General features: G+C 53.5%; 1 protein-coding gene across 1 annotated transcript; it reads right to left on the minus strand.

Annotated features, from left to right (window-relative positions):
• Window positions 1-4955: 4955 nt before the first annotated feature.
• On the minus strand, window positions 4956-27879 carry LOC119796903 (keratin, type I cytoskeletal 13-like). The gene is made up of 8 exons (XM_038305675.1): window positions 27413-27879; window positions 25487-25569; window positions 25254-25410; window positions 24982-25143; window positions 23250-23375; window positions 5418-5492; window positions 5190-5338; window positions 4956-5109 (listed from the first exon to the last, which is right to left on the minus strand). The coding sequence occupies exons 1-8, from the start codon at window positions 27860-27862 to the stop codon at window positions 5016-5018; spliced, it is 1296 nt and encodes a 431-aa protein (XP_038161603.1). The 5' UTR covers window positions 27863-27879; the 3' UTR covers window positions 4956-5015.
• Window positions 27880-27987: the final 108 nt, after the last annotated feature.

Below are 27987 nucleotides of genomic sequence, written 5' to 3' on the forward strand. Positions count from 1 at the left end.
AAAGGAGGCCAGAAATGATTCTGATGCCTTCAGGCATTTAAAGGCCTGCAGAGCTGCTTCAGCTGCCAGAACCAACCAGGCCTGGTTCAAGCAGGGTCAGGATGAGCAGCTCAGGTGTTCTGATTGGTTAGAAGGCGGGTCGGGTTCTTGATTCTGTTCAGAACCAGATGGTTGGATCATCAGTGGCTCTAAAAGGTCTCCATCTTTTTTAAAGGTATCAGTAGGATGGTGAAGTTGGACCTCTTAATTTAAATATGTGCAACATCTCCGAGATGAACCTGGAATCAACAAAATATAAAAAAAACTGAATTCAGAGAAAAAATATTGGGTAATTTTCTCTTCTAGGAAACAAACAGAATTTTATGGCATGAGCCGACACGCTATGAGGGGCGTTCAATAAGCAATGCCCCTGATCCACTTCCAGTTCTTTGATATTGCTGAAATGTTGCAATTATTTATATCTTTATGGATGGAATGGCAAATTACAGCTCTGAACTAATTGTGATGACGCCCCATCATATGACCTTATAAAACACTTTATAAGGTCATATGATGGGGCATAGAAAAACTGGATCCCTGCTCATCAGACTCCAATTAGGACTTTACTCAGTTCAAAAACCTGCAAATCAGAAGCAGCAACTGTTTCAGAAATGAAATTACTATTAATCTAAACAGATATAAATAAATGCACATGCTAAATATCAGCCAGATCAAACTAATGGAAATGAGTATAGGGCAGGGGCGGATACAGGAAATGTGGGGCCCTAGGCAAAGACAGGCAGGGGGGCCTCTGAATTGACCCATTATAGAGACACAGAGATGTTAAATAGACATCCATTATCTGTTCTAGGTTGTGTTCCTCTCTTCTTGTCCCTTTTCTTCTTGTTTTCCTCTCTATGTTTTGTACTCAGCTGACTTTTCATGCTGTCTCTAAAGGAATGAAAAATCTTTTCCAAGCACTAAGCTCACTTAGCTGATTGCTCCTTCCTGTGTTTCCAAAAAGGCCAAAGTAAATAACCCAGTCCTTCTTTTCACTGTAGACAAGCCATGATCTGCTTATCTGTTCTCCATTTTTCATTTGGATGAAATAATAGCTGCACGAATCATGACAGCAGACAAGCTAGAGGAGAGCAGGAGGCGGGGTTACCAATCTACTTGCTCTGGAGAGCAGAGTTCGCTGCTTTTAGATGTTGTCTCCAAAGTCTCCAGTAGCAGAAAAAAGTCTCTAGATTTGGCGCTAGGAGCTTTTTATTTACTTATTTATCTTTATTTTATTCTAAATAGGCCTTATAGGCTTCTAGGTCTTTTCACAGCGCCCCCTGTTCAAAATGGCTTCCAGCGGCCCTGGCTCAGGAGGTCCAAACTGCTGTGCCTAATAAAGTGGCCCCTGGGTGTGTCGGTTCTGACGCGCTTCATCCCCAGATGCTCTGATTGGCTGCTGAACATCACATGACTTCATTTCTGAAGGAAATTATTACAATTTAAAATAGAATGATAAAAGGGAAGCAGGGTAGCTAAAAACTGCGTCTCCATGTTTGGTTCTGGTTCTAAACCAGTAGAGCTGAGAGGTCTGGCTGTTGATCCCCTGCCAACCAGTCTGTAACATTATGGAGCTCAGCCATTCGCTGATTTATAGACTAATAAGAGGATTTTAAAGTCTGTTTTCTGATCTACTGCGAGGCAGGGGAAGGACTTTAAAAGTGGACTGATGTTCTCTACTTTCTTAGCTCTAGTGAGGACGCAGGCAGCAGCGTTCTGGATCAACCGATGCAGGAATCAATTCTGGAACAAAGCAGGAAATCTTTCAACATTAGTCCTTCAATCCTGGAGATGTTGTTCAGGTGACAGAAGGCTGAGTTTGTTCCTGTGTTTATGAGCCTCTGAAGGTTTAGGTGTGGGAGCATCACAGCTGGATTAGCTGAAGCGCTAACTTTGAAACATCTGGTCCAAAAACTAAGACTTCAGTTTAGTTTAAATCAGCTGAAGAACATTTTGTTCGTCCCTTAAATGATCCGGAATGTGTTCATAGTCTCCTGGTGGCATGTTGATGAACAACTGGGTGTCTTCTGCCTTGCTATGGTAACTGATTCTGTTTATTAAAATCTAAGTTAAGGGCAGCATGGAGATGCTGAACAGGTGTAATGATCTTGAGGCATTTTTTTCCTTGTTCTGCCCTGCTTGGCTCCGCCCTCTGCTCATCAGCTCTCATCTCATTCACCTGCTGCTATTTAAGCTTCTGGACCGACGAGCAGCCGCACTTTCATAAATGCTCTTCTAAATATATATTTGTCTGTCTCACCTGAATTCTGGGTCTGATGTTCTGAGCGTTCTAACAGGAGGGCCTCTGTGGTTCTGATGTAACCTCTGAGTCCATTCAGAGGAACTTTAAGGTCAGATTGTCCTTCAGACGCCAGAAAGGAAGGACCTGATCATGTGTGAGTGAAGGACTGGGTCAGAACTGGTCTCAGACTTTTAAGATTATCATCATAACTAATTATCTGTAGAATCTGTTAAGTTCTGATGGTATTCTATTCTATTCTATTCTATTCTATTCTATTCTATTCTATTCTATTCTATTCTATTCTATTCTATTCTATTCTATTCTATTCTATTCTATTTTATTCTATTTTATTCTATTCTACCTGGTCTGGGCTCTGTTTCTTGCATCATATTTATCAAATTGCCGTTTATTTGTGTTTATATCAGCTGTAGCTCTTCAGGAAGGAACTGAAAACCTTCCTTTCTGAAAAACTCAAAAGTCTTTAATTCGTTTTTTTTTTTTTTTGCTCTAGTGGTTTTTATTTTTGTATTGTTCAAAAATAGCCAGACAAGGGGCGGGATTGGAGAGAGAGGGGAAGACATGCGGCAAAGGTGAAGGGGAGGAAGTTGAAGGTGTGACGCCACGTTGAGGACTAGGCCTCGCCGTCTTTTATCACTTTTTTAATATGAACTGATGTATTTATTGCTTTGTATGTATTTTCATTCTGTGGAAATTTGAGGTTTTCAAAATGTTTTGGCAGTAGAAATATAATTTCAATAGCTGTAAGAATTTAATCTTTTGAGTAATGTCAATGATTTAAAATAAATCAGAAACTGCACCCCACAAACTTTAAAGTCTGACTATAGGCTTAAATATGATTATATTAATCGTATATAAGAATGTATCACCACTATAAATGTGAATGTTGAAACTATTTCAGTCTTCGAAACTTATTATTTGGTAAAATTTCTGCAAACTTAAGTTAATAAATGTTCTTGTTCTTTAAGCACTTTAAACTTAAACCTTCTGATTAAACTGAATTGTTTGCGTTTCACTTCAATACTTAAAGCAGTCAGAGATCAGACTCTGCCAATCAGACCCATATGGTGACTTCCACCTAAACCAAAACTCAAACATGATCTGGATGATCAGCTAATTTTAATGAATTAATCGTTGGTATGAGGCGAAAAATTAAAATCCGTTACAGAAGTTTTAATTGATCCTGCTAACAAACCAAAATCGCTGCTTTTCCTGTGTTTCTGTCTTAGGATAATACCTCCAGACTTGTTGACACTGCTGCCACCTTCTGGTTGGCAGCAGGTTGGCAATATAAAGCCTTAAATGGCCAAGCTCCATCTGATATCAGAGATCTGATTGTTCCTTATGTTCCTAACAGAGCACTTCGCTCTCAATCTGCAGGTTTACTAGTGGTTCCTAGAATTTCTAAAAGTAGAATGGGAGGCAGATCTTTTAGTTATCAGGCTCCTCTCCTGTGGAACCAACTACCAGTTTTAGTCCGTGAGGCAGACACCCTGTCTACTTTAAGGCTAGGCTTAAAACTTTCCTTTTTGATAAAGCTTATAGTTAGGGTGGCTCAGGTTATCCTGAGCTATCTCTATAGTTCTGCTGCTATAGGCTTAGACTGCTGGAGGACATAGGGACCCCTTTTTCATCATTCTGCTTCATTCTATCTCTATTCTCCCACTCTGCAGAATCTGTTAGTTCAATCTCTAACATTCTGCTCTCTCTGCTTTTTCTCATAGTAGCTTCATCTGGTCTGTTCCTGTTTTGCTGTGACTCCATCCTGGAGAGAAATATCAGCTGTGCTGCTGCCATCAACACCTTTGTTTCTAGATGTTGGAGCTTGGCCTGTTTTCCAGTGTAGTCCTGTTTCTCTGACTGTGACTAACTGGATGTGCTCTCTTCATCCTCTGACATGGGAGCTGGCTCGGAGCTCGTCTGCCTGGCTGTGTGTTTCCTGGACGGGGCCGCCTGTGGAGCTGGTTGACAGTTGCCTTTTGTATCTATGCTTCTTTTTCTATGTCTGCTTCTGTCTCCTTGAACCCCAGTCGGCCTCAGCAGATGGCCGCTCACACTGAGCCTGGTTCTGCTGGAGGTTTCTTCCTGTTCAAAGGGAGTTTTTCCTCTCCACTGTCGCTACAAGCATGCTGAGTGTGAGGGATTGCTGAAGAGTCAATGAGTCGATGCAATCAGCTGGTTTTCCTTAGATAGAAAACTTTCAATTTAACTGTATAATCTGGTTGAAGTGCATTTCCCTTGAGATGACATGTGTTGTGAATTAGAGCTATAGAAATAGACTGAATAGAATTGAATACATGGTTCTCTATGTGGGGCTTAGGGCGGTGGTTGAGACACAGCCTCCGTTCACCTCAGTTTAAAGTTGTTTTATTCCAACTTCCTGTTTCTAGGAGTCTTCTCATGTTTTTTTTTTTCGGTTTTCAGAACCTTTATTTCTTTAGTTTATTATTTTATTATAAATGTGTTTATTTGTCCTCATCTCAAAGGAATCATAGCAGAATTGCTTTTTAAATTAACCTGACTTTTCGAGGACAGGATACTGGGAACATTTACTGGACCTGATCTTTACTGGTTCCGAGCCTCACCTGCAGGCTCACTGCGAAGGACGAAACCTGTTAAAGTTCTGGGGATATAAATAAAGACGGACTCCTGGAGCTGATTTGGACTCTCGTTTTATTCTCAGGTGAGTCAGCAGGAAAGAAGCTGATTGGCTGCCTCAATGAGTAACGGAGGAGGAGGAAACCACCTTCCCGTCGACGTTGTCCTCCACCACAGTCACCACTCGCCGGGTTGTGGTGGATGAGGAGGAACTGTGGACCAATCAGAGCTCAAATAAGTGTTTGGATCACCTGTAGAGGTCAGGGTGGGGTCTGGAAGGTGCGAGCCTCACCTGCCGCCTCCCTCTCCATCCAGCAGCCTCCTGTACTCTGCAATCTCCATCTCCAGCCGGGTCTTATGGTCCAGCAGCAACTTGTAATTCTCAGACTGTTGTTGAATGTCTCCTCTCAGGTTCATCAGCTGCTCCTCCAGTGACGATACCTGCAGACGCAGCTCAGGTTAGATTTGAGCTCCTCCCACTTTTCACAAATCAAAACAAACAGAAGCGGACGGAACTCGCCATGGATTGGAGTCTGGACAGCTGCATGGCATATCTGCTCTGAATGTCATCCAGGGACGCCTCCAGAGATGCTTTCTGCACAGAAACCACAGAAGAACAATGATCACCTTGATCTCCAACTAAAACATGTTTAAAAGATCAAGAAGAAGAAACTGCAGGATTTAGACCATTAGACCAGAAATACGCCATTCCAAGTACAGACCTAAATATCTGAGGTTGGATTAGAGCAGATTTATGGGCTGGAATGGCCTAGTCCAAGTCCAAACCTAATCAACCTGAGAATCTGTAAATAACTGATATTACAGGTGTTATCCATCCAGTCTGCCTGAGCTTCAGATGTTTAGCGAAAAGATTTCAGTCTGGAGATGTTTCAAGTTGGTGGAGATGAACCTGCATCCAGAGGAGTTTCTGGAAAGTTCAGAGTCTAATTCATGCCATGGATGCCCTTAACCTCTGCTTACTTTAGTTTGTCCTGGTTTTGGTTCAAGAGAGGTGGTTCTATGTGGGCGGTTCTATGTGGGCGGTTCTATGTGGGTGGTTCTATGTGGGCGGTTCTATGTGGGCGGTTCTATGTGGGCGGTTCTGTGTGGGCGGTTCTGTGTGGGCGGTTCTGTGTGGGAGGTTCTGTGTGGGAGGTTCTGTGGCGGCGGCGGTTCTGTGTGGGCGGCGGTTCTGTGTGGGCGGTTCTGTGTGGGCGGTTCTGTGTGGGCGGTTCTGTGTTGGCGGTTCTGTGTTGGCGGTTCTGTGTGGGCGGTTCTGTGTGGGCGGTTCTGTGTGGGCGGTTCTGTGTGGGCGGCTCTGTGACGGTGGTTCTGTGTGGGCGGCTCTGTGTGGGCGGTTCTGTGTGGGCGGCTCTGTGTGGGCGGTTCTGTGACGGCGGTTCTGTGTGGGCGGTTCTGTGACGGCGGTTCTGTGACGGCGGTTCTGTGACGGCGGTTCTGTGTGGGCGGTTCTGTGTGGGCGGTTCTGTGACGGCGGTTCTGTGTGGGCGGTTCTGTGTGGGCGGTTCTGTGTGGGCGGTTCTGTGTGGGCGGTTCTGTGACGGCTGTTCTGTGACGGCGGTTCTGTGACGGCGGTTCTGTGTGGGCGGTTCTGTGTGGGCGGTTCTGTGTGGGCGGCGGTTCTGTGACGGCGGTTCTGTGTGGGTGGCTCTGTGTGGGCGGTTCTGTGTCGGTGGCTCTGTGTGGGCGGTTCTGTGTGGGCGGTTCTGTGTGGGCGGCGGTTCTGTGTGGGCGGTTCTGTGTGGGCGGTTATGTGTGGGCGGTTCTGTGTGGGCGGTTCTGTGTGGGCGGTTCTGTGTGGGCGGTTCTGTGTGGGCGGTTCTGTGTGGGCGGTTCTGTGTGGGCGGTTCTGTGACGGCGGTTCTGTGACGGCGGTTCTGTGTGGGCGGTTCTGTGTGGGCGGCTCTGTGTGGGCGGTTCTGTGACGGCTGTTCTGTGTGGGCGGTTCTGTGACGGCGGTTCTGTGACGGCGGTTCTGTGACGGCGGTTCTGTGTGGGCGGTTCTGTGTGGGCGGTTCTGTGTGGGCGGTTCTGTGTGGGCGGTTCTGTGACGGCTGTTCTGTGACGGCGGTTCTGTGACGGCGGTTCTGTGTGGGCGGTTCTGTGTGGGCGGTTCTGTGTGGGCGGTTCTGTGTGGGCGGTTCTGTGACGGCTGTTCTGTGACGGCGGTTCTGTGACGGCGGTTCTGTGTGGGCGGTTCTGTGTGGGCGGTTCTGTGTGGGCGGTTCTGTGACGGCTGTTCTGTGACGGCTGTTCTGTGACGGCTGTTCTGTGACGGCGGTTCTGTGTGGGCGGTTCTGTGTGGGCGGTTCTGTGTGGGCGGTTCTGTGTGGGCGGTTCTGTGTGGGCGGTTCTGTGACGGCGGTTCTGTGTGGGCGGTTCTGTGACGGCTGTTCTGTGACGGCTGTTCTGTGACGGCTGTTCTGTGTGGGCGGTTCTGTGTGGGCGGTTCTGTGTGGGCGGTTCTGTGTGGGCGGTTCTGTGACGGCGGTTCTGTGACGGCGGTTCTGTGTGGGCGGTTCTGTGTGGGCGGTTCTGTGACGGCGGTTCTGTGTGGGCGGCTCTGTGTGGGCGGCTCTGTGTGGGCGGCTCTGTGTGGGCGGTTCTGTGTGGGCGGTTCTGTGTGGGCGGTTCTGTGACGGCGGTTCTGTGACGGCGGTTCTGTGACGGCGGTTCTGTGTGGGCGGTTCTGTGTGGGCGGTTCTGTGTGGGCGGCGGTTCTGTGACGGCGGTTCTGTGTGGGTGGCTCTGTGTGGGCGGTTCTGTGTCGGTGGCTCTGTGTGGGCGGTTCTGTGTGGGCGGTTCTGTGTGGGCGGTTCTGTGTGGGCGGCGGTTCTGTGTGGGCGGTTCTGTGTGGGCGGTTATGTGTGGGCGGTTCTGTGTGGGCGGTTCTGTGTGGGCGGTTCTGTGTGGGCGGTTCTGTGTGGGCGGTTCTGTGTGGGCGGTTCTGTGACGGCGGTTCTGTGACGGCGGTTCTGTGTGGGCGGTTCTGTGTGGGCGGCTCTGTGTGGGCGGTTCTGTGACGGCTGTTCTGTGTGGGCGGTTCTGTGACGGCGGTTCTGTGACGGCGGTTCTGTGACGGCGGTTCTGTGACGGCGGTTCTGTGTGGGCGGTTCTGTGTGGGCGGTTCTGTGTGGGCGGTTCTGTGACGGCTGTTCTGTGACGGCGGTTCTGTGACGGCGGTTCTGTGTGGGCGGTTCTGTGTGGGCGGTTCTGTGTGGGCGGTTCTGTGTGGGCGGTTCTGTGACGGCTGTTCTGTGACGGCGGTTCTGTGACGGCGGTTCTGTGTGGGCGGTTCTGTGTGGGCGGTTCTGTGTGGGCGGTTCTGTGACGGCTGTTCTGTGACGGCTGTAATGTGACGGCTGTTCTGTGACGGCGGTTCTGTGTGGGCGGTTCTGTGTGGGCGGTTCTGTGTGGGCGGTTCTGTGTGGGCGGTTCTGTGTGGGCGGTTCTGTGACGGCGGTTCTGTGTGGGCGGTTCTGTGACGGCTGTTCTGTGACGGCTGTTCTGTGACGGCTGTTCTGTGTGGGCGGTTCTGTGTGGGCGGTTCTGTGTGGGCGGTTCTGTGTGGGCGGTTCTGTGTGGGCGGTTCTGTGTGGGCGGTTCTGTGACGGCGGTTCTGTGTGGGCGGTTCTGTGTGGGCGGTTCTGTGACGGCGGTTCTGTGTGGGCGGCTCTGTGTGGGCGGCTCTGTGTGGGCGGCTCTGTGTGGGCGGTTCTGTGTGGGCGGTTCTGTGTGGGCGGTTCTGTGTGGGCGGTTCTGTGTGGGCGGCTCTGTGTGGGCGGTTCTGTGACGGTGGTTCTGTGTGGGCGGTTCTGTGTGGGCGGCTCTGTGTCGGCGGCTATGTGTGGGCGGCTCTGTGTGGGCGGTTCTGTGACGGCGGTTCTGTGTGGGCGGTTCTGTGAAGGCGGTTCTGTGTGGGCGGTTCTGTGACGGCGGTTCTGTGTGGGCGGTTCTGTGACGGCGGTTCTGTGTCGGCGGTTCTGTGTGGGCGGCGGTTCTGTGTGGGCGGTTCTGTGTGGGCGGTTCTGTGTGGGCGGTTCTGTGTGGGCGGTTCTGTGTGGGCGGCGGTTCTGTGTTGGCGGTTCTGTGTGGGCGGTTCTGTGTGGGCGGTTCTGTGACGGCGGTTCTGTGACGGCGGTTCTGTGTGGGCGGTTCTGACTGTGGGCGGTTCTTCGACGGCGGTTCTGTGTGGGCGGTTCTGTGACGGCGGTTCTGTGTGGGCGGTTCTGTGTGGGCGGTTCTGTGTGGGCGGTTCTGTGACGGCGGTTCTGTGTGGGCGGTTCTGTGTGGGCGGCTCTGTGTGGGCGGCTCTGTGTGGGCGGCTCTGTGTGGGCGGTTCTGTGTGGGCGGTTCTGTGACGGTGGTTCTGTGACGGCGGTTCTGTGTGGGCGGTTCTGTGTCGGTGGTTCTGTGTGGGCGGCTCTGTGTGGGCGGTTCTGTGACGGTGGTTCTGTGTGGGCGGTTCTGTGTGGGCGGCTCTGTGTCGGTGGCTCTGTGTGGGCGGCTCTGTGTCGGCGGCTATGTGTGGGCGGCTCTGTGTGGGCGGTTCTGTGTGGGCGGTTCTGTGACGGCGGTTCTGTGACGGCGGTTCTGTGTGGGCGGCTCTGTGTGGGCGGTTCTGTGACGGCGGTTCTGTGTGGGCGGTTCTGTGACGGCGGTTCTGTGACGGCGGTTCTGTGTGGGCGGTTCTGTGTGGGCGGTTCTGTGTGGGCGGTTATGTGTGGGCGGTTCTGTGTGGGCGGTTCTGTGTGGGCGGTTCTGTGTGGGCGGTTCTGTGTGGGCGGTTCTGTGACGGCGGTTCTGTGACGGCGGTTCTGTGTGGGCGGTTCTGTGTGGGCGGCTCTGTGTCGGTGGCTCTGTGTGGGCGGTTCTGTGTGGGCGGTTCTGTGTGGGCGGCGGTTCTGTGTGGGCGGTTCTGTGTGGGCGGTTATGTGTGGGCGGTTCTGTGTGGGCGGTTCTGTGTGGGCGGTTCTGTGTGGGCGGTTCTGTGACGGCGGTTCTGTGACGGCGGTTCTGTGTGGGCGGTTCTGTGTGGGCGGCTCTGTGTGGGCGGTTCTGTGACGGCTGTTCTGTGTGGGCGGTTCTGTGACGGCGGTTCTGTGACGGCGGTTCTGTGACGGCGGTTCTGTGTGGGCGGTTCTGTGTGGGCGGTTCTGTGTGGGCGGTTCTGTGTGGGCGGTTCTGTGTGGGCGGTTCTGTGACGGCTGTTCTGTGACGGCGGTTCTGTGACGGCGGTTCTGTGTGGGCGGTTCTGTGTGGGCGGTTCTGTGTGGGCGGCTCTGTGTGGGCGGCTCTGTGTGGGCGGCTCTGTGTGGGCGGTTCTGTGTGGGCGGTTCTGTGACGGTGGTTCTGTGACGGCGGTTCTGTGTGGGCGGTTCTGTGTCGGTGGTTCTGTGTGGGTGGCTCTGTGTGGGCGGTTCTGTGACGGCGGTTCTGTGTGGGCGGTTCTGTGTGGGCGGCTCTGTGTCGGTGGCTCTGTGTGGGCGGCTCTGTGTCGGCGGCTATGTGTGGGCGGCTCTGTGTGGGCGGTTCTGTGTGGGCGGTTCTGTGACGGCGGTTCTGTGACGGCGGTTCTGTGTGGGCGGCTCTGTGTGGGCGGTTCTGTGACGGCTGTTCTGTGTGGGCGGTTCTGTGACGGCGGTTCTGTGACGGCGGTTCTGTGTGGGCGGTTCTGTGTGGGCGGTTATGTGTGGGCGGTTCTGTGTGGGCGGTTCTGTGTGGGCGGTTCTGTGTGGGCGGTTCTGTGTGGGCGGTTCTGTGACGGCGGTTCTGTGACGGCGGTTCTGTGTGGGCGGTTCTGTGTGGGCGGCTCTGTGTCGGTGGCTCTGTGTGGGCGGTTCTGTGTGGGCGGTTCTGTGTGGGCGGCGGTTCTGTGTGGGCGGTTCTGTGTGGGCGGTTATGTGTGGGCGGTTCTGTGTGGGCGGTTCTGTGTGGGCGGTTCTGTGTGGGCGGTTCTGTGACGGCGGTTCTGTGACGGCGGTTCTGTGTGGGCGGTTCTGTGTGGGCGGCTCTGTGTGGGCGGTTCTGTGACGGCTGTTCTGTGTGGGCGGTTCTGTGACGGCGGTTCTGTGACGGCGGTTCTGTGACGGCGGTTCTGTGTGGGCGGTTCTGTGTGGGCGGTTCTGTGTGGGCGGTTCTGTGTGGGCGGTTCTGTGACGGCTGTTCTGTGACGGCGGTTCTGTGACGGCGGTTCTGTGTGGGCGGTTCTGTGTGGGCGGTTCTGTGTGGGCGGTTCTGTGTGGGCGGTTCTGTGACGGCTGTTCTGTGACGGCGGTTCTGTGACGGCGGTTCTGTGTGGGCGGTTCTGTGTGGGCGGTTCTGTGTGGGCGGTTCTGTGACGGCTGTTCTGTGACGGCTGTTCTGTGACGGCTGTTCTGTGACGGCGGTTCTGTGTGGGCGGTTCTGTGTGGGCGGTTCTGTGTGGGCGGTTCTGTGTGGGCGGTTCTGTGACGGCGGTTCTGTGACGGCGGTTCTGTGTGGGCGGTTCTGTGTGGGCGGTTCTGTGTGGGCGGTTCTGTGTGGGCGGTTCTGTGTGGGCGGTTCTGTGTGGGCGGTTCTGTGTGGGCGGTTCTGTGACGGCGGTTCTGTGTGGGCGGTTCTGTGACGGATGTTCTGTGACGGCTGTTCTGTGACGGCTGTTCTGTGTGGGCGGTTCTGTGTGGGCGGTTCTGTGTGGGCGGTTCTGTGTGGGCGGTTCTGTGACGGCGGTTCTGTGACGGCGGTTCTGTGTGGGCGGTTCTGTGTGGGCGGTTCTGTGACGGCGGTTCTGTGTGGGCGGTTCTGTGTGGGCGGCTCTGTGTGGGCGGCTCTGTGTGGGCGGCTCTGTGTGGGCGGTTCTGTGTGGGCGGTTCTGTGTGGGCGGTTCTGTGTGGGCGGTTCTGTGTGGGCGGCTCTGTGTGGGCGGTTCTGTGACGGTGGTTCTGTGTGGGCGGTTCTGTGTGGGCGGCTCTGTGTCGGTGGCTCTGTGTGGGCGGCTCTGTGTCGGCGGCTATGTGTGGGCGGCTCTGTGTGGGCGGTTCTGTGACGGCGGTTCTGTGTGGGCGGTTCTGTGACGGCGGTTCTGTGTGGGCGGTTCTGTGACGGCGGTTCTGTGTGGGCGGTTCTGTGACGGCGGTTCTGTGACGGCGGTTCTGTGTGGGCGGCGGTTCTGTGTGGGCGGTTCTGTGTGGGCGGTTCTGTGTGGGCGGTTCTGTGTGGGCGGTTCTGTGTGGGCGGCGGTTCTGTGTTGGCGGTTCTGTGTGGGCGGTTCTGTGTGGGCGGTTCTGTGACGGCGGTTCTGTGACGGCGGTTCTGTGTGGGCGGTTCTGTGTGGGCGGTTCTTCGACGGCGGTTCTGTGTGGGCGGTTCTGTGACGGCGGTTCTGTGTGGGCGGTTCTGTGTGGGCGGTTCTGTGACGGCGGTTCTGTGTGGGCGGTTCTGTGTGGGCGGCTCTGTGTGGGCGGCTCTGTGTGGGCGGCTCTGTGTGGGCGGTTCTGTGTGGGCGGCTCTGTGTGGGCGGTTCTGTGACGGCGGCTCTGTGTGGGCGGCTCTGTGTGGGCGGCTCTGTGTGGGCGGCTCTGTGTGGGCGGCTCTGTGACGGTGGTTCTGAGTGGGCGGCTCTGTGACGGTGACTCTGTGTGGGCGGCTCTGTGACGGTGGTTCTGTGTGGGCGGCTCTGTGTGGGCGGCTCTGTGTGGGCAGTTCTGTGTGGGCGGTTCTGTGTGGGCGGTTCTGTGATGGCGGTTCTGTGTGGGCGGTTCTGTCATGGCGGTTCTGTGTGGGCGGTTCTGTGTGGGCGGTTCTTTGTGGGCGGTTCTGTGTGGGCGGTTCTGTGATGGCGCTTCTGTGATGGCGGTTCTGTGATGGCGGTTCTGTGTGGGCGGTTGTGTGTGGGCGGTTCTGTGTGGGCGGCTCTGTGTGGGCGGTTCTGTGGCGGCGGTTCTGTGGCGGCGGTTCTGTGTGGGCGGCTCTGTGTGGGCGGCTCTGTGTGGGCGGCTCTGTGTGGGCGGCTCTGTGTGGGCGGCTCTGTGACGGTGGCTCTGTGACGGTGGCTCTGTGACGGTGGCTCTGTGTGGGCGGCTCTGTGACGGTGGTTCTGTGACGGCGGTTCTGTGTGGGCGGTTCTGTGTGGGCGGTTCTGTGTGGGCGGTTCTGTGTGGGCGGTTCTGTGACGGCTGTTCTGTGACGGCGGTTCTGTGACGGCGGTTCTGTGTGGGCGGTTCTGTGTGGGCGGTTCTGTGTGGGCGGTTCTGTGTGGGCGGTTCTGTGACGGCTGTTCTGTGACGGCTGTTCTGTGACGGCTGTTCTGTGTGGGCGGTTCTGTGTGGGCGGTTCTGTGTGGGCGGTTCTGTGTGGGCGGTTCTGTGTGGGCGGTTCTGTGACGGCGGTTCTGTGACGGCGGTTCTGTGTGGGCGGTTCTGTGTGGGCGGTTCTTCGACGGCGGTTCTGTGTGGGCGGTTCTGTGACGGCGGTTCTGTGTGGGCGGTTCTGTGACGGCGGTTCTGTGTGGGCGGTTCTGTGTGGGCGGCTCTGTGTGGGCGGCTCTGTGTGGGCGGCTCTGTGTGGGCGGTTCTGTGTGGGCGGTTCTGTGACGGTGGTTCTGTGACGGCGGTTCTGTGTGGGCGGTTCTGTGTCGGTGGTTCTGTGTGGGCGGCTCTGTGTGGGCGGTTCTGTGACGGTGGTTCTGTGTGGGCGGTTCTGTGTGGGCGGCTCTGTGTCGGTGGCTCTGTGTGGGCGGCTCTGTGTCGGCGGCTATGTGTGGGCGGCTCTGTGTGGGCGGTTCTGTGACGGCGGTTCTGTGTGGGCGGTTCTGTGACGGCGGTTCTGTGTGGGCGGTTCTGTGACGGCGGTTCTGTGACGGCGGTTCTGTGTGGGCGGTTCTGTGTAGGCGGTTCTTCGACGGCGGTTCTGTGTGGGCGGTTCTGTGACGGTGGCTCTGTGACGGCGGTTCTGTGTGGGCGGTTCTGTGTGGGCGGTTATGTGTGGGCGGTTCTGTGTGGGCGGTTCTGTGTGGGCGGTTCTGTGTGGGCGGTTCTGTGTGGGCGGTTCTGTGACGGCGGTTCTGTGACGGCGGTTCTGTGTGGGCGGTTCTGTGACGGCGGTTCTGTGTGGGCGGTTCTGTGACGGCGGTTCTGTGACGGCGGTTCTGTGTGGGCGGTTCTGTGTGGGCGGCTCTGTGTTGGCGGCTCTGTGTGGGCGGCTCTGTGTGGGCGGTTCTGTGACGGCGGTTCTGTGTGGGCGGTTCTGTGTGGGCGGCTCTGTGTGGGCGGTTCTGTGTGGGCGGCTCTGTGTGGGCGGTTCTGTGTGGGCGGCTCTGTGTGGGCGGCTCTGTGTTGGCGGCTCTGTGTGGGCGGCTCTGTGTGGGCGGTTCTGTGACGGCGGTTCTTTGTGGGCGGTTCTGTGACGGCGGTTCTGTGACGGCGGTTCTGTGACGGCGGTTCTGTGTGGGCGGTTCTGTGACGGCGGTTCTGTGTGGGCGGTTCTGTGACGGCGGTTCTGTGACGGCGGTTCTGTGACGGCGGTTCTGTGACGGCGGTTCTGTGTGGGCGGCTCTGTGTTGGCGGCTCTGTGTTGGCGGCTCTGTGTGGGCGGTTCTGTGTGGGCGGTTCTGTGTGGGCGGTTCTGTGTGGGCGGTTCTGTGTGGGCGGCTCTGTGTGGGCGGTTCTGTGACGGTGGTTCTGTGTGGGCGGTTCTGTGTGGGCGGCTCTGTGTCGGCGGCTATGTGTGGGCGGCTCTGTGTGGGCGGTTCTGTGACGGCGGTTCTGTGTGGGCGGTTCTGTGACGGCGGTTCTGTGTGGGCGGTTCTGTGACGGCGGTTCTGTGTGGGCGGTTCTGTGACGGCGGTTCTGTGACGGCGGTTCTGTGTGGGCGGCGGTTCTGTGTGGGCGGTTCTGTGTGGGCGGCTCTGTGTGGGCGGTTCTGTGTGGGCGGTTCTGTGTGGGCGGCGGTTCTGTGTTGGCGGTTCTGTGTGGGCGGTTCTGTGTGGGCGGTTCTGTGACGGCGGTTCTGTGACGGCGGTTCTGTGTGGGCGGTTCTGTGTGGGCGGTTCTTCGACGGCGGTTCTGTGTGGGCGGTTCTGTGACGGCGGTTCTGTGTGGGCGGTTCTGTGTGGGCGGTTCTGTGTGGGCGGTTCTGTGACGGCGGTTCTGTGTGGGCGGTTCTGTGTGGGCGGCTCTGTGTGGGCGGCTCTGTGTGGGCGGCTCTGTGTGGGCGGTTCTGTGTGGGCGGTTCTGTGACGGTGGTTCTGTGACGGCGGTTCTGTGTGGGCGGTTCTGTGTCGGTGGTTCTGTGTGGGCGGCTCTGTGTGGGCGGTTCTGTGACGGTGGTTCTGTGTGGGCGGTTCTGTGTGGGCGGCTCTGTGTCGGTGGCTCTGTGTGGGCGGCTCTGTGTCGGCGGCTATGTGTGGGCGGCTGTGTGTGGGCGGTTCTGTGTGGGCGGTTCTGTGTGGGCGGTTCTGTGACGGCGGTTCTGTGACGGCGGTTCTGTGTGGGCGGCTGTGTGTGGGCGGTTCTGTGACGGCTGTTCTGTGTGGGCGGTTCTGTGACGGCGGTTCTGTGACGGCGGTTCTGTGACGGCGGTTCTGTGTGGGCGGTTCTGTGTGGGCGGTTCTGTGTGGGCGGTTATGTGTGGGCGGTTCTGTGTGGGCGGTTCTGTGTGGGCGGTTCTGTGTGGGCGGTTCTGTGTGGGCGGTTCTGTGACGGCGGTTCTGTGACGGCGGTTCTGTGTGGGCGGTTCTGTGTGGGCGGCTCTGTGTCGGTGGCTCTGTGTGGGCGGTTCTGTGTGGGCGGTTCTGTGTGGGCGGCGGTTCTGTGTGGGCGGTTCTGTGTGGGCGGTTATGTGTGGGCGGTTCTGTGTGGGCGGTTCTGTGTGGGCGGTTCTGTGTGGGCGGTTCTGTGACGGCGGTTCTGTGACGGCGGTTCTGTGTGGGCGGTTCTGTGTGGGCGGCTCTGTGTGGGCGGTTCTGTGACGGCTGTTCTGTGTGGGCGGTTCTGTGACGGCGGTTCTGTGACGGCGGTTCTGTGACGGCGGTTCTGTGTGGGCGGTTCTGTGTGGGCGGTTCTGTGTGGGCGGTTCTGTGTGGGCGGTTCTGTGTGGGCGGTTCTGTGACGGCTGTTCTGTGACGGCGGTTCTGTGACGGATGTTCTGTGACGGCTGTTCTGTGACGGCTGTTCTGTGTGGGCGGTTCTGTGTGGGCGGTTCTGTGTGGGCGGTTCTGTGACGGCGGTTCTGTGACGGCGGTTCTGTGTGGGCGGTTCTGTGTGGGCGGTTCTGTGACGGCGGTTCTGTGTGGGCGGTTCTGTGTGGGCGGCTCTGTGTGGGCGGCTCTGTGTGGGCGGCTCTGTGTGGGCGGTTCTGTGTGGGCGGTTCTGTGTGGGCGGTTCTGTGTGGGCGGTTCTGTGTGGGCGGCTCTGTGTGGGCGGTTCTGTGACGGTGGTTCTGTGTGGGCGGTTCTGTGTGGGCGGCTCTGTGTCGGTGGCTCTGTGTGGGCGGCTCTGTGTCGGCGGCTATGTGTGGGCGGCTCTGTGTGGGCGGTTCTGTGACGGCGGTTCTGTGTGGGCGGTTCTGTGACGGCGGTTCTGTGTGGGCGGTTCTGTGACGGCGGTTCTGTGTGGGCGGTTCTGTGACGGCGGTTCTGTGACGGCGGTTCTGTGTGGGCGGCGGTTCTGTGTGGGCGGTTCTGTGTGGGCGGTTCTGTGTGGGCGGTTCTGTGTGGGCGGTGGTTCTGTGTTGGCGGTTCTGTGTGGGCGGTTCTGTGTGGGCGGTTCTGTGACGGCGGTTCTGTGACGGCGGTTCTGTGTGGGCGGTTCTGTGTGGGCGGTTCTTCGACGGCGGTTCTGTGTGGGCGGTTCTGTGACGGCGGTTCTGTGTGGGCGGTTCTGTGTGGGCGGTTCTGTGACGGCGGTTCTGTGTGGGCGGTTCTGTGTGGGCGGCTCTGTGTGGGCGGCTCTGTGTGGGCGGCTCTGTGTGGGCGGTTCTGTGTGGGCGGTTCTGTGACGGTGGTTCTGTGACGGCGGTTCTGTGTGGGCGGTTCTGTGTCGGTGGTTCTGTGTGGGCGGCTCTGTGTGGGCGGTTCTGTGACGGTGGTTCTGTGTGGGCGGTTCTGTGTGGGCGGCTCTGTGTCGGTGGCTCTGTGTGGGCGGCTCTGTGTCGGCGGCTATGTGTGGGCGGCTCTGTGTGGGCGGTTCTGTGTGGGCGGTTCTGTGTGGGCGGTTCTGTGACGGCGGTTCTGTGACGGCGGTTCTGTGTGGGCGGCTCTGTGTGGGCGGTTCTGTGACGGCTGTTCTGTGTGGGCGGTTCTGTGACGGCGGTTCTGTGACGGCGGTTCTGTGACGGCGGTTCTGTGTGGGCGGTTCTGTGTGGGCGGTTATGTGTGGGCGGTTCTGTGTGGGCGGTTCTGTGTGGGCGGTTCTGTGTGGGCGGTTCTGTGTGGGCGGTTCTGTGACGGCTGTTCTGTGACGGCGGTTCTGTGACGGCGGTTCTGTGTGGGCGGTTCTGTGTGGGCGGTTCTGTGTGGGCGGTTCTGTGTGGGCGGTTCTGTGACGGCTGTTCTGTGACGGCGGTTCTGTGACGGCGGTTCTGTGTGGGTGGTTCTGTGTGGGCGGTTCTGTGTGGGCGGTTCTGTGACGGCTGTTCTGTGACGGCTGTTCTGTGACGGCTGTTCTGTGACGGCGGTTCTGTGTGGGCGGTTCTGTGTGGGCGGTTCTGTGTGGGCGGTTCTGTGTGGGCGGTTCTGTGTGGGCGGTTCTGTGACGGCGGTTCTGTGTGGGCGGTTCTGTGACGGATGTTCTGTGACGGCTGTTCTGTGACGGCTGTTCTGTGTGGGCGGTTCTGTGTGGGCGGTTCTGTGTGGGCGGTTCTGTGTGGGCGGTTCTGTGATGGCGGTTCTGTGATGGCGGTTCTGTGTGGGCGGTTCTGTGTGGGCGGTTCTGTGACGGCGGTTCTGTGTGGGCGGTTCTGTGTGGGCGGCTCTGTGTGGGCGGCTCTGTGTGGGCGGCTCTGTGTGGGCGGTTCTGTGTGGGCGGTTCTGTGTGGGCGGTTCTGTGTGGGCGGTTCTGTGTGGGCGGCTCTGTGTGGGCGGTTCTGTGACGGTGGTTCTGTGTGGGCGGTTCTGTGTGGGCGGCTCTGTGTCGGTGGCTCTGTGTGGGCGGCTCTGTGTCGGCGGCTATGTGTGGGCGGCTCTGTGTGGGCGGTTCTGTGACGGCGGTTCTGTGTGGGCGGTTCTGTGACGGCGGTTCTGTGACGGCGGTTCTGTGACGGCGGTTCTGTGTGGGCGGTTCTGTGTGGGCGGTTCTGTGTGGGCGGTTCTGTGTGGGCGGTTCTGTGACGGCTGTTCTGTGACGGCGGTTCTGTGACGGCGGTTCTGTGTGGGCGGTTCTGTGTGGGCGGTTCTGTGTGGGCGGTTCTGTGACGGCTGTTCTGTGACGGCTGTTCTGTGACGGCTGTTCTGTGACGGCGGTTCTGTGTGGGCGGTTCTGTGTGGGCGGTTCTGTGTGGGCGGTTCTGTGTGGGCGGTTCTGTGACGGCGGTTCTGTGTGGGCGGTTCTGTGACGGATGTTCTGTGACGGCTGTTCTGTGACGGCTGTTCTGTGTGGGCGGTTCTGTGTGGGCGGTTCTGTGTGGGCGGTTCTGTGTGGGCGGTTCTGTGACGGCGGTTCTGTGACGGCGGTTCTGTGTGGGCGGTTCTGTGTGGGCGGTTCTGTGACGGCGGTTCTGTGTGGGCGGTTCTGTGTGGGCGGCTCTGTGTGGGCGGCTCTGTGTGGGCGGCTCTGTGTGGGCGGTTCTGTGTGGGCGGTTCTGTGTGGGCGGTTCTGTGTGGGCGGTTCTGTGTGGGCGGTTCTGTGTGGGCGGCTCTGTGTGGGCGGTTCTGTGACGGTGGTTCTGTGTGGGCGGTTCTGTGTGGGCGGCTCTGTGTCGGTGGCTCTGTGTGGGCGGCTCTGTGTCGGCGGCTATGTGTGGGCGGCTCTGTGTGGGCGGTTCTGTGACGGCGGTTCTGTGTGGGCGGTTCTGTGACGGCGGTTCTGTGTGGGCGGTTCTGTGACGGCGGTTCTGTGTGGGCGGTTCTGTGACGGCGGTTCTGTGACGGCGGTTCTGTGTGGGCGGCGGTTCTGTGTGGGCGGTTCTGTGTGGGCGGTTCTGTGTGGGCGGTTCTGTGTGGGCGGTTCTGTGTGGGCGGCGGTTCTGTGTTGGCGGTTCTGTGTGGGCGGTTCTGTGTGGGCGGTTCTGTGACGGCGGTTCTGTGACGGCGGTTCTGTGTGGGCGGTTCTGTGTGGGCGGTTCTTCGACGGCGGTTCTGTGTGGGCGGTTCTGTGACGGCGGTTCTGTGTGGGCGGTTCTGTGTGGGCGGTTCTGTGACGGCGGTTCTGTGTGGGCGGTTCTGTGTGGACGGCTCTGTGTGGGCGGCTCTGTGTGGGCGGCTCTGTGTGGGCGGTTCTGTGTGGGCGGTTCTGTGACGGTGGTTCTGTGACGGCGGTTCTGTGTGGGCGGTTCTGTGTCGGTGGTTCTGTGTGGGCGGCTCTGTGTGGGCGGTTCTGTGACGGTGGTTCTGTGTGGGCGGTTCTGTGTGGGCGGCTCTGTGTCGGTGGCTCTGTGTGGGCGGCTCTGTGTCGGCGGCTATGTGTGGGCGGCTCTGTGTGGGCGGTTCTATGATGATGGTTCTATGATGGTGGTTCTATGATGATGGTTCTATTATAATGGTTTCATGATGGTGGTTCTATGATGGTGGTTCTTTGTCGGTGGTTCTATGATGATGGTTCTATGATGATGGTTCTATGATGATGGTTCTATGATGATGGTTCTATGATGGTGGTTCTATGATGGTGGTTCTATGATGATGGTTCTTTGTCGGTGGTTCTTTGATGGTGGTTCTATGATGGTGGTTCTATGATGATGGTTCTATGATGGTGGTTCTATGATGATGGTTCTGTGTTGGTGGTTCTATGATATGGCTCTATGATGGTGGTTCTATGATGGTGGTTCTATGATGATGGTTTTATGATGGGGGTTCTATGATGGTGGTTCTATGATGGTGGTTCTATGATGATGGTTCTTTGTCGGTGGTTCTATGATGGTGGTTCTATGATGGTGGTTCTATGATGATGGTTCTATGATGGTGGTTCTATGATGGTGGTTCTATGATGGTTGTTCTATGATGGTTGTTCTATGATGGTGGTTCTATGATGGTGGTTCTATGATGGTGGTTCTATGATGATGGGTCTATGATGGTGGTTCTATGATGGTGGTTCTATGATGGTGGTTCTATGATGATGGTTTTATGATGGTGGTTCTATGAGGATGGTTCTATGATGGTGGTTCTATGATGATGGTTCTGTGGCGGTGGTTTTGTGGCGGTGGTTCTGTGATGATGGTTCTATGATGATGGTTCTATGATGGTGGTTCTATGATGGTGGTTCTGTGGCGGTGGTTCTGTGGCAGTGGTTCTATGATGGTGGTTCTATGATGGTGGTTCTATGATGGTGGTTCTGTGGCGGTGGTTCTATGATGGTGGTTCTATGATGGTGGTTCTATGATGGTGGTTCTATGATGATGGTTCTATGATGGTGGTTCTATGATGGTGGTTCTATGGCGGTGGTTCTGTGGCGGTGGTTCTATGATGATGGTTCTATGATGGTGGTTCTATCATGGTGGTTCTGTGGCGGTGGTTCTGTGGCAGTGGTTCTATGATGGTGGTTCTATGATGATGGTTCTGTGGCGGTGGTTCTATGATGGTGGTTCTATGATGGTGGTTCTATGATGATGGTTCTATGATGGTGGTTCTATGATGGTGGTTCTATGATGGTGGTTCTGTGTCGGTGGTTCTATGATGGTGGTTCTATGATGATGGGTCTATGATGATGGTTCTATGATGATGGTACTATGATGATGGTTCTATGATGATAGTTCTATGATGATGGTTCTATGATGGTGGTTCTATGAGAATGGTTCTATGAGGATGGTTCTATGATGGTGGTTCTATGGCGGTGGTTCTGTGGCGGTGGTTCTGTGATGATGGTTCTATGATGGTGGTTCTATGATGGTGGTTCTGTGGCAGTGGTTTTATGATGGTGGTTCTATGATGGTGGTTCTATGATGGTGGTTCTGTGGCGGTGGTTCTATGATGGTGGTTCTATGATGATGGTTCTATGATGGTGGTTCTATGATGGTGGTTCTATGGCGGTGGTTCTGTGGCGGTGGTGCTATGATGATGGTTCTATGATGGTGGTTCTATGATGGTGGTTCTGTGGCGGTGGTTCTGTGGCAGTGGTTCTATGATGGTGGTTCTATGATGATGGTTCTGTGGCGGTGGTTCTATGATGGTGGTTCTATGATGATGGTTCTGTGGCAGTGGTTCTATGATGGTGGTTCTATGATGATGGTTCTATGATGGTGGTTCTATGATGGTGGTTCTATGATGGTGGTTCTGTGTCGGTGGTTCTATGATGGTGGTTCTATGATGATGGGTCTATGATGATGGTTCTATGATGATGGTTCTATGATGATGGTTCTATGATGGTGGTTCTATGATGGTGGTTCTGTGTCGGTGATTCTATGATGGTGGTTCTATGATGATGGTTCTATGATGATGGTTCTGTGGCGGTGGTTCTGTGGCAGTGGTTCTGTGGCAGTGGTTCTATGATGGTGGTTCTATGATGATGGTTCTATGATGGTGGTTCTATGATGGTGGTTCTATGATGATGGTTTTATGATAGTGGTTCTATGATGGTGGTTCTATGATGATGGGTCTATGATGTTGGTTCTATGATGATGGTTCTATGATGATGGTTCTATGATGGTGGTTCTATGAGGATGGTTCTATGATGGTGGTTCTATGATGGTGGTTCTGTGGCGGTGGTTCTGTGGCGGTGGTTCTATGATGGTGGTTCTGTGGCGGTGGTTCTGTGATGATGGTTCTATGATGATGGTTCTATGATGGTAGTTCTATGATGGTGGTTCTATGATGGTGGTTCTATGATGATGGTTCTGTGGCGGTGGTTCTATTATGGTGGTTCTATGATGATGGTTCTATGATGGTGGTTCTATGATGGTGGTTCTATGATGGTGGTTCTGTGTCGGTGGTTCTATGATGGTGGTTCTATGATGGTGGTTCTATGATGAGTGTTCTATGATGATGGGTCTATGATGATGGGTCTATGATGGTGGTTCTATGATGATGGTTCTATGATGGTGGTTCTATGATGGTGGTTCTGTGTCGGTTGTTCTATGATGGTGGTTCTATGATGGTGGTTCTATGATGATGGTTCTATGATGGTGGTTCTATGATGGTGGTTCTGTGGCAGTGGTTCTATGATGGTGGTTCTATGATGATGGTTCTATGATGGTGGTTCTGTATCGGTGGTTCTATGATGGTGGTTCTATGATGGTGGTTCTATGATGATGGTTCTATGATGGTGGTTCTATGATGATGGTTCTATGATGGTGGTTCTATGATGGTGGTTCTGTATCGGTGGTTCTATGATGGTGGTTCTATGATGGTGGTTCTATGATGGTGGGTCTATGATGGTGGTTCTATGATGGTGGTTCTATGATGATGGTTCTATGATGATGGTTCTATGATGATGGTTCTATGATGGTGGTTCTATGATGATGGTTCTATGATGGTGGTTCTGTGTCGGTGGTTCTATGATGGTGATTCTATGATGGTGGTTCTATGATGATGGTTCTATGATGGTGGTTCTAAGATGGTGGTTCTGTGGCGGTGGTTCTGTGGCGGTGGTTCTTTGGCAGTGGTTCTATGATGGTGGTTCTATGATGATGGTTCTGTGGCAGTGGTTCTATGATGATGGTTCTGTGGCGGTGGTTCTGTGGCAGTGGTTCTATGATGGTGGTTCTATGATGGTGGTTCTATGATGATGGTTCTATGATGGTGGTTCTATGATGGTGGTTCTATGTCGGTGGTTCTATGATGATGGTTCTATGATGATGGTTCTATGATGGTGGTTCTATGATGATGGTTCTATGATGGTGGTTCTATGATGATGGTTCTATGATGATGGTTCTATGATGATGGTTCTATGATGGTGGTTCTATGATGATGGTTCTGTGACGGTGGTTCTGTGGCAGTGGTTCTATGATGGTGGTTCTATGATGGTGGTTCTATGATGATGGTTCTATGATGGTGGTTCTATGATGATGGTTCTATGATGGTGGTTCTATGATGATGGTTCTATGATGATGGTTCTATGATGGTGGTTCTATGATGGTGGTTCTATGATGGTGGTTTTTTGTCGGTGGTTCTATGATGATGGTTCTATGATGGTGGTTCTGTGTCGGTGGTTCTATGATGGTGGTTCTATGATGGTGGTTCTATGATGGTGGTTGCAGTTCTCCTCACCATGCCCTGTGCAACCTGCAGCTCCATCTCCAGAGACTGCAGCCTCCGTCTCTCCTCGGTCACTTCGCTCTTGGTCTCCTGCAGCGTTGTTGACTGAGAGACCACCTCTTTGTTCAGCGTCTCCGTCTGCAACGATACACAAAGGTTTATGTTTCTAAACAGATTAGGACTTTACATCCAGTGACGTTCATTTTTAGCTGTAGCTGTTGTGCCATATGCCATGATCCTTCTTTCTGGACACTGGGAACCAGCTCCCATATTTCATCTTGACAGGATGAGCAGAGGAGAAAACGCAGCTTTGGTGAATAACAGCTGGGGGATTTCTGCAGCCCCCCCTTTTCAGCCACATAGCATTCACAGGCAAGTCACATGGCAGCCCCCAGAGGTGTGAAAAACTACCCCCTCCCTGTGAGGACACAACAAAACCACAGAGAAAACCACATTCTCTCCTCTTTGCCTCCTCTCCCTTGGCCAGGAAGCTGGGGTCCGCTTTGGCCTTTGGCTGGTTCTCCACCACAGTGGAGATGTGGGCCTCAGGGGAACCAGATCTCCAGAAACTTCAACCTACAACTTAACCTTTCAGAACCAAACTACTGCAAAACAGACGTTTTGCAACACATTTCTCTTGAGTTTCAGAACGTATAGAGCCAGACTGGATGAGGACCATGCCCTGGGTGTGAGACTGAGACTAAGAACCCCTGCTGTGCCCTGACTGCTGAGCTGCAGGTGGATGAACTCAAGCTTCCAACTGGACATGGACAAAAAGGTTTGCAGGTCTGGCATGATTAGGGACAGAACAAACATGTGTTTACTGATGAGTAAAGTCAAGCTAACAGGATGGACTGCATGCTACGCTATGCTACAGGAATATGTGTTGAGCTGTTGCTGAAGCTTAGACGAGCTTTATTCACTAAGAGTTTAAACACTGATATAACATTAGTGTTCAGGTGTTCCTCGGATGATATTTACATTTCTATTAGCAAGTCTGACCAACAAATAATCCATCTTAAACTGTAATATGGTTTTCAACCATTCTCCCCTTCTTCTTTGTACATAGTAGTTTAGTTGAGTTGAGTTTTACTAGTCTTAGTTAAGAGTGTTAAACTGAAATATGTTTGACTTGGAGCTGAATGATTTTTGTTAATAAACTCTTATATTTTGAACAGAAGTTGGGGTGAATTTATTCCATGTATGTGCAGAAATAACTGTTTGACCATGATTAGTGCTCGAATCACTCTTTCATCTATTGTTCTAACACACAGTTAGTAGGACTGTGTGTCATAAACAGTATATAACAGTTGAAATAATATCTGATTAAATAAGATATTTTACCACCCCTACAGGGGAGGGCAATAAACATCCTAAAGTATCAGAAATATAAATTTCCAGGTGGCTGGGATTTGAAAAGAACATAAAATCCTGACACTGCATTTATCATTAACCCTGACCTTAACCTTGATCTTAATCGTGACCTTAACCCTAATTTTAACCCTGACCTTAGTCTTTGCCTTACCCCTGATCTTCACCTAAAGTTAATTCACGCTATGACTCTTAAAAGGGACCCGCCACGTTTGGAACGTAACGTTCTCTAGGCCCGCTGGTCCTCCAACCGTTGGTAAGGACACCATAAAAGCTGTATCCACATCAACCAGCACACACACACACACAGACTCATTCAGTGTTTGCTTTCACTCCTGATCTGAGCACAGGAAGTGATGTCACAGCAGCTTACCTTGGTCTGAAACCAGTTCTCCAGCTCTTTGTGGTTCTTGGCGGCCACGGCCTCGTAGTGCTCCCTGATCTCCTCTATGACCTTGGTGAGGTCCTGGGCCGGGGCGGCGTCCACCTCCACATGGACCTGACCGCTCATCTGGGCTTTGGTGGAAACCAGCTCCTGCACACACACACACACACACACACACAGACCTTCAGCACCAAGAACTTCTTCAGACGCACTGATCAGCTGCTCTCAGGAAGCAAGGAGCAGATTTCCCAAATGCTCACCTCCTCGTGGTTTTTCTTCAGGTAGATCAGCTCCTCTTTCAGACCCTCGATCTGCATCTCCAGGTCCGACTTGGACAGAGTCAGCTCGTCCATCAGCCTCCTGAGCCCGGCAATATCGGCCTCCACCGACTGACGCATGGCCAACTCGGTTTCATACCTGCAGGAGGAGCAGATGAGATGTTTCATGTGATTAAGACAAACATCTAAATGGGTCGGAGGAGCGAAGGACTCACTTGATCCTGAAGTCATCTGCTGCCAAGCGAGCGTTCTCGATGCTCAGGTTGACGGCTCCATTCACCCTGAAGGCCTCCTGGATCTGCAGACAGAAGGTCTGAAGTTACTCCTCTGGATTCAACAGGTGAGCTCAGAAGATGCTGATCCTCCAACCAGAACTATCTGAAGTTCAGGGTGTTAAACTTTCTATGAACTCAAAATTTATTATCAGATGTAAAAAAATAAAGCTGGAAGTGAAGAAAAGAAGAAGAACCAAAACAACACAGAGTTGCTGGTTCTCAGTGAAGGAAAAATCCAGGTTTGACCTCAGGAGGTGTGAAGACTTTAGGCGTGAGAAGAGGTAGATCTGAAAACGGAAATAGAAGAAGAAAAACAAAGGAAACGTGTAGAGGAGAGCAATGATGGAGAAGTATGACTGGAGCCAACCAAGTAAAGTGATAAATCCACGTAAAGTGATAAATCCAAGTAAAGTGATACGTGGTGTGCAGAAATAGTGCATTGACATTTATGCACTATTTCTGCACGCCACATATCACTTTACTTAGATTTATCACTTTACTTGGATTTTCACTTTATTTGGATTTAGTTTTTACATATGCATAGATATAAATACAGATAGATATACAGAAGAGCTATATATTTTATCTCTTTTTATTCTTATTTTTTAATCTTTATTATATTGTATAGTTGGATGTGTGAATATATTATGTAAAACTGTAACTGGAGCGTGTAACAAAAGTAATTTCCCTCTGGGATTATTAAAGTATTTCTGATTCTGATTCTGATCATGGTCATCTGGTGACGGTTCAGCCGTCAAGAAGGTTTGACTCAGGATCAGGGGCGGTTCTAGGACCAGAGGTTCAGGGGGGCTGAGCACCCAGAGAGCTGTCGTTCCAGGCTAGATTCATTTCACTGTTTTTCTACAGATTTTTGAAACATGTTCAGTGCGTTTTGCTAATGACTGACTCCATCGTTCACTAATGCATCGTATCTGAGACATGAGCCAAAAACCCAATAAACAAAGCAAAGAGCAGCATTTTTTAGAAGAATTTCCAACCAATTAAACCTTTAAAATCAACTCATTTCATGGAAACCTTTAAATCAGTTTTCATGAAATGACTTTTCTCTTTTTTGCCAAAATTACTTCCATAATATATATAAAATAATCTACTCAATGAAATGTTTTTCTTTGCCACTTTCTTTGCTATTCTGTCTGTTTTCTTACCTGATTTTTCTGACCTTTCACTTTGCTCACACTTCGCTCCTCTGCCCCCCCTTTACACCCCTCCCTCTTTAAACAGGCAATCATAAAATGGATTAAAACTTCAAATAACTAAAAACTGAAAAAATTACAAAGATTTACTAACGATTCAGAAAATGTAAATATTGAAATTGAGTTGCGTTTTAAAGATAATCAAACAAACAGTCTGAGACACATTAGAGCATCTCGCTGGTGAACATTTCACCAACTCACCATCAATAGGTGCAGAAATCTGACTGAACATTTCAGAAACACCTGAACGCAGCGTTTCCGCTAGGCGTTGCTCAACATTAAGGTTTAGGAGCTTCATCAGGCTTGTTTACTTGTTTTTTTGTTTGCTTATTATTATTTCTGATGAACCAGAACATAAAGAGTTAAATAACCAAATACTGTAGAGTTTTTACATAGTTTGTTTCTCATTGTAAAAAGCGCATACAGTATTAAGATAGTTTTAGTGGTGCTTTGATTCAAATGCTTCAGCAGCCCTAAAAATGGCCATGATGAAGGTGATGATGGATCTGTGCACCTTTCTTCAAACATGTCAGTGCAGATCTGCTCTGTGTGCTTCAGAACCTGCTTAAACTCCAGCAGGAGGACCTTTCTTCTCAGGCATCCTGCCTTTAAGGTGATGAACATTCCACAGTTTGCTCAGGGTCCTCCTCACCTTCTCTGTTATCTCGCTGATGGAGGTGAAGGAGCCGCTGTAGTCCCGGGCGGAGGGCCCCACCTTGCTCTCCACAAACCCCCTGATCTTCTGCTCCAGCTCAGCGTTGGCCTTCTCCAGCTTGCGTACCTTGTCCAGGTAGGTGGCGAGGCGATCGTTCAGGTTCTGCATGGTGAACTTCTCGTTCCCAACCAAGTTGTCCTCCATGCCGGATGCGCTGAAGCTCATCTGGGAGGAGAAGCCTCCTCCACCACCGCTGCCCATAGAGAAGAAGCCTCCACCTCCACCCATGGAGGACCTTCCACTACCCAGGGAGGAGGCAGAGGAGATCCGAACCCCTGAGCCCCCGGCTCCTCCGTACACGCTGCCGGCCCTCATGGAGTAGAAACCTCCATCTCCCCCCAAGCCGCTGGAGGAGCGGATGGAGCGGGACATGAAGGTGGAGGTCATGATGGATGCTGCGTTCCTGCTGCTGCTGAAGGAGACAGGGAGGAGAGTGAGGAGCAGAGAGAAGGTACTCCTTTTAAAACCCCCGCAGGAGGCGAGGCTCCTGGAATGAGAGGAGCTGGGCGTGA

Source organism: Cyprinodon tularosa, unplaced genomic scaffold, assembly GCF_016077235.1.
Source record: "Cyprinodon tularosa strain WSP-4 unplaced genomic scaffold, ASM1607723v1 ctg560, whole genome shotgun sequence".
Classification (NCBI taxonomy): domain Eukaryota; kingdom Metazoa; phylum Chordata; class Actinopteri; order Cyprinodontiformes; family Cyprinodontidae; genus Cyprinodon; species Cyprinodon tularosa.

What these genes read in the sequence shown, in the direction of transcription:
- LOC119796903 (XM_038305675.1), bottom strand. Translation starts at nt 27,862, where the DNA reads ATGACCTCCACCTTCATGTCCCGCTCCATCCGCTCCTCCAGCGGCTTG. An exon ending in TGAAGAAAAACCACGAGGAG is followed by an intron (nt 25,144 to 25,253) that starts GTGAGCATTTGG and finishes GTGTGTGTGCAG; the next exon opens with GAGCTGGTTTCCACCAAAGC. An exon ending in TGCAGGTTGCACAGGGCATG is followed by an intron (nt 5,493 to 23,249) that starts GTGAGGAGAACT and finishes GTTTCTGTGCAG; the next exon opens with AAAGCATCTCTGGAGGCGTC.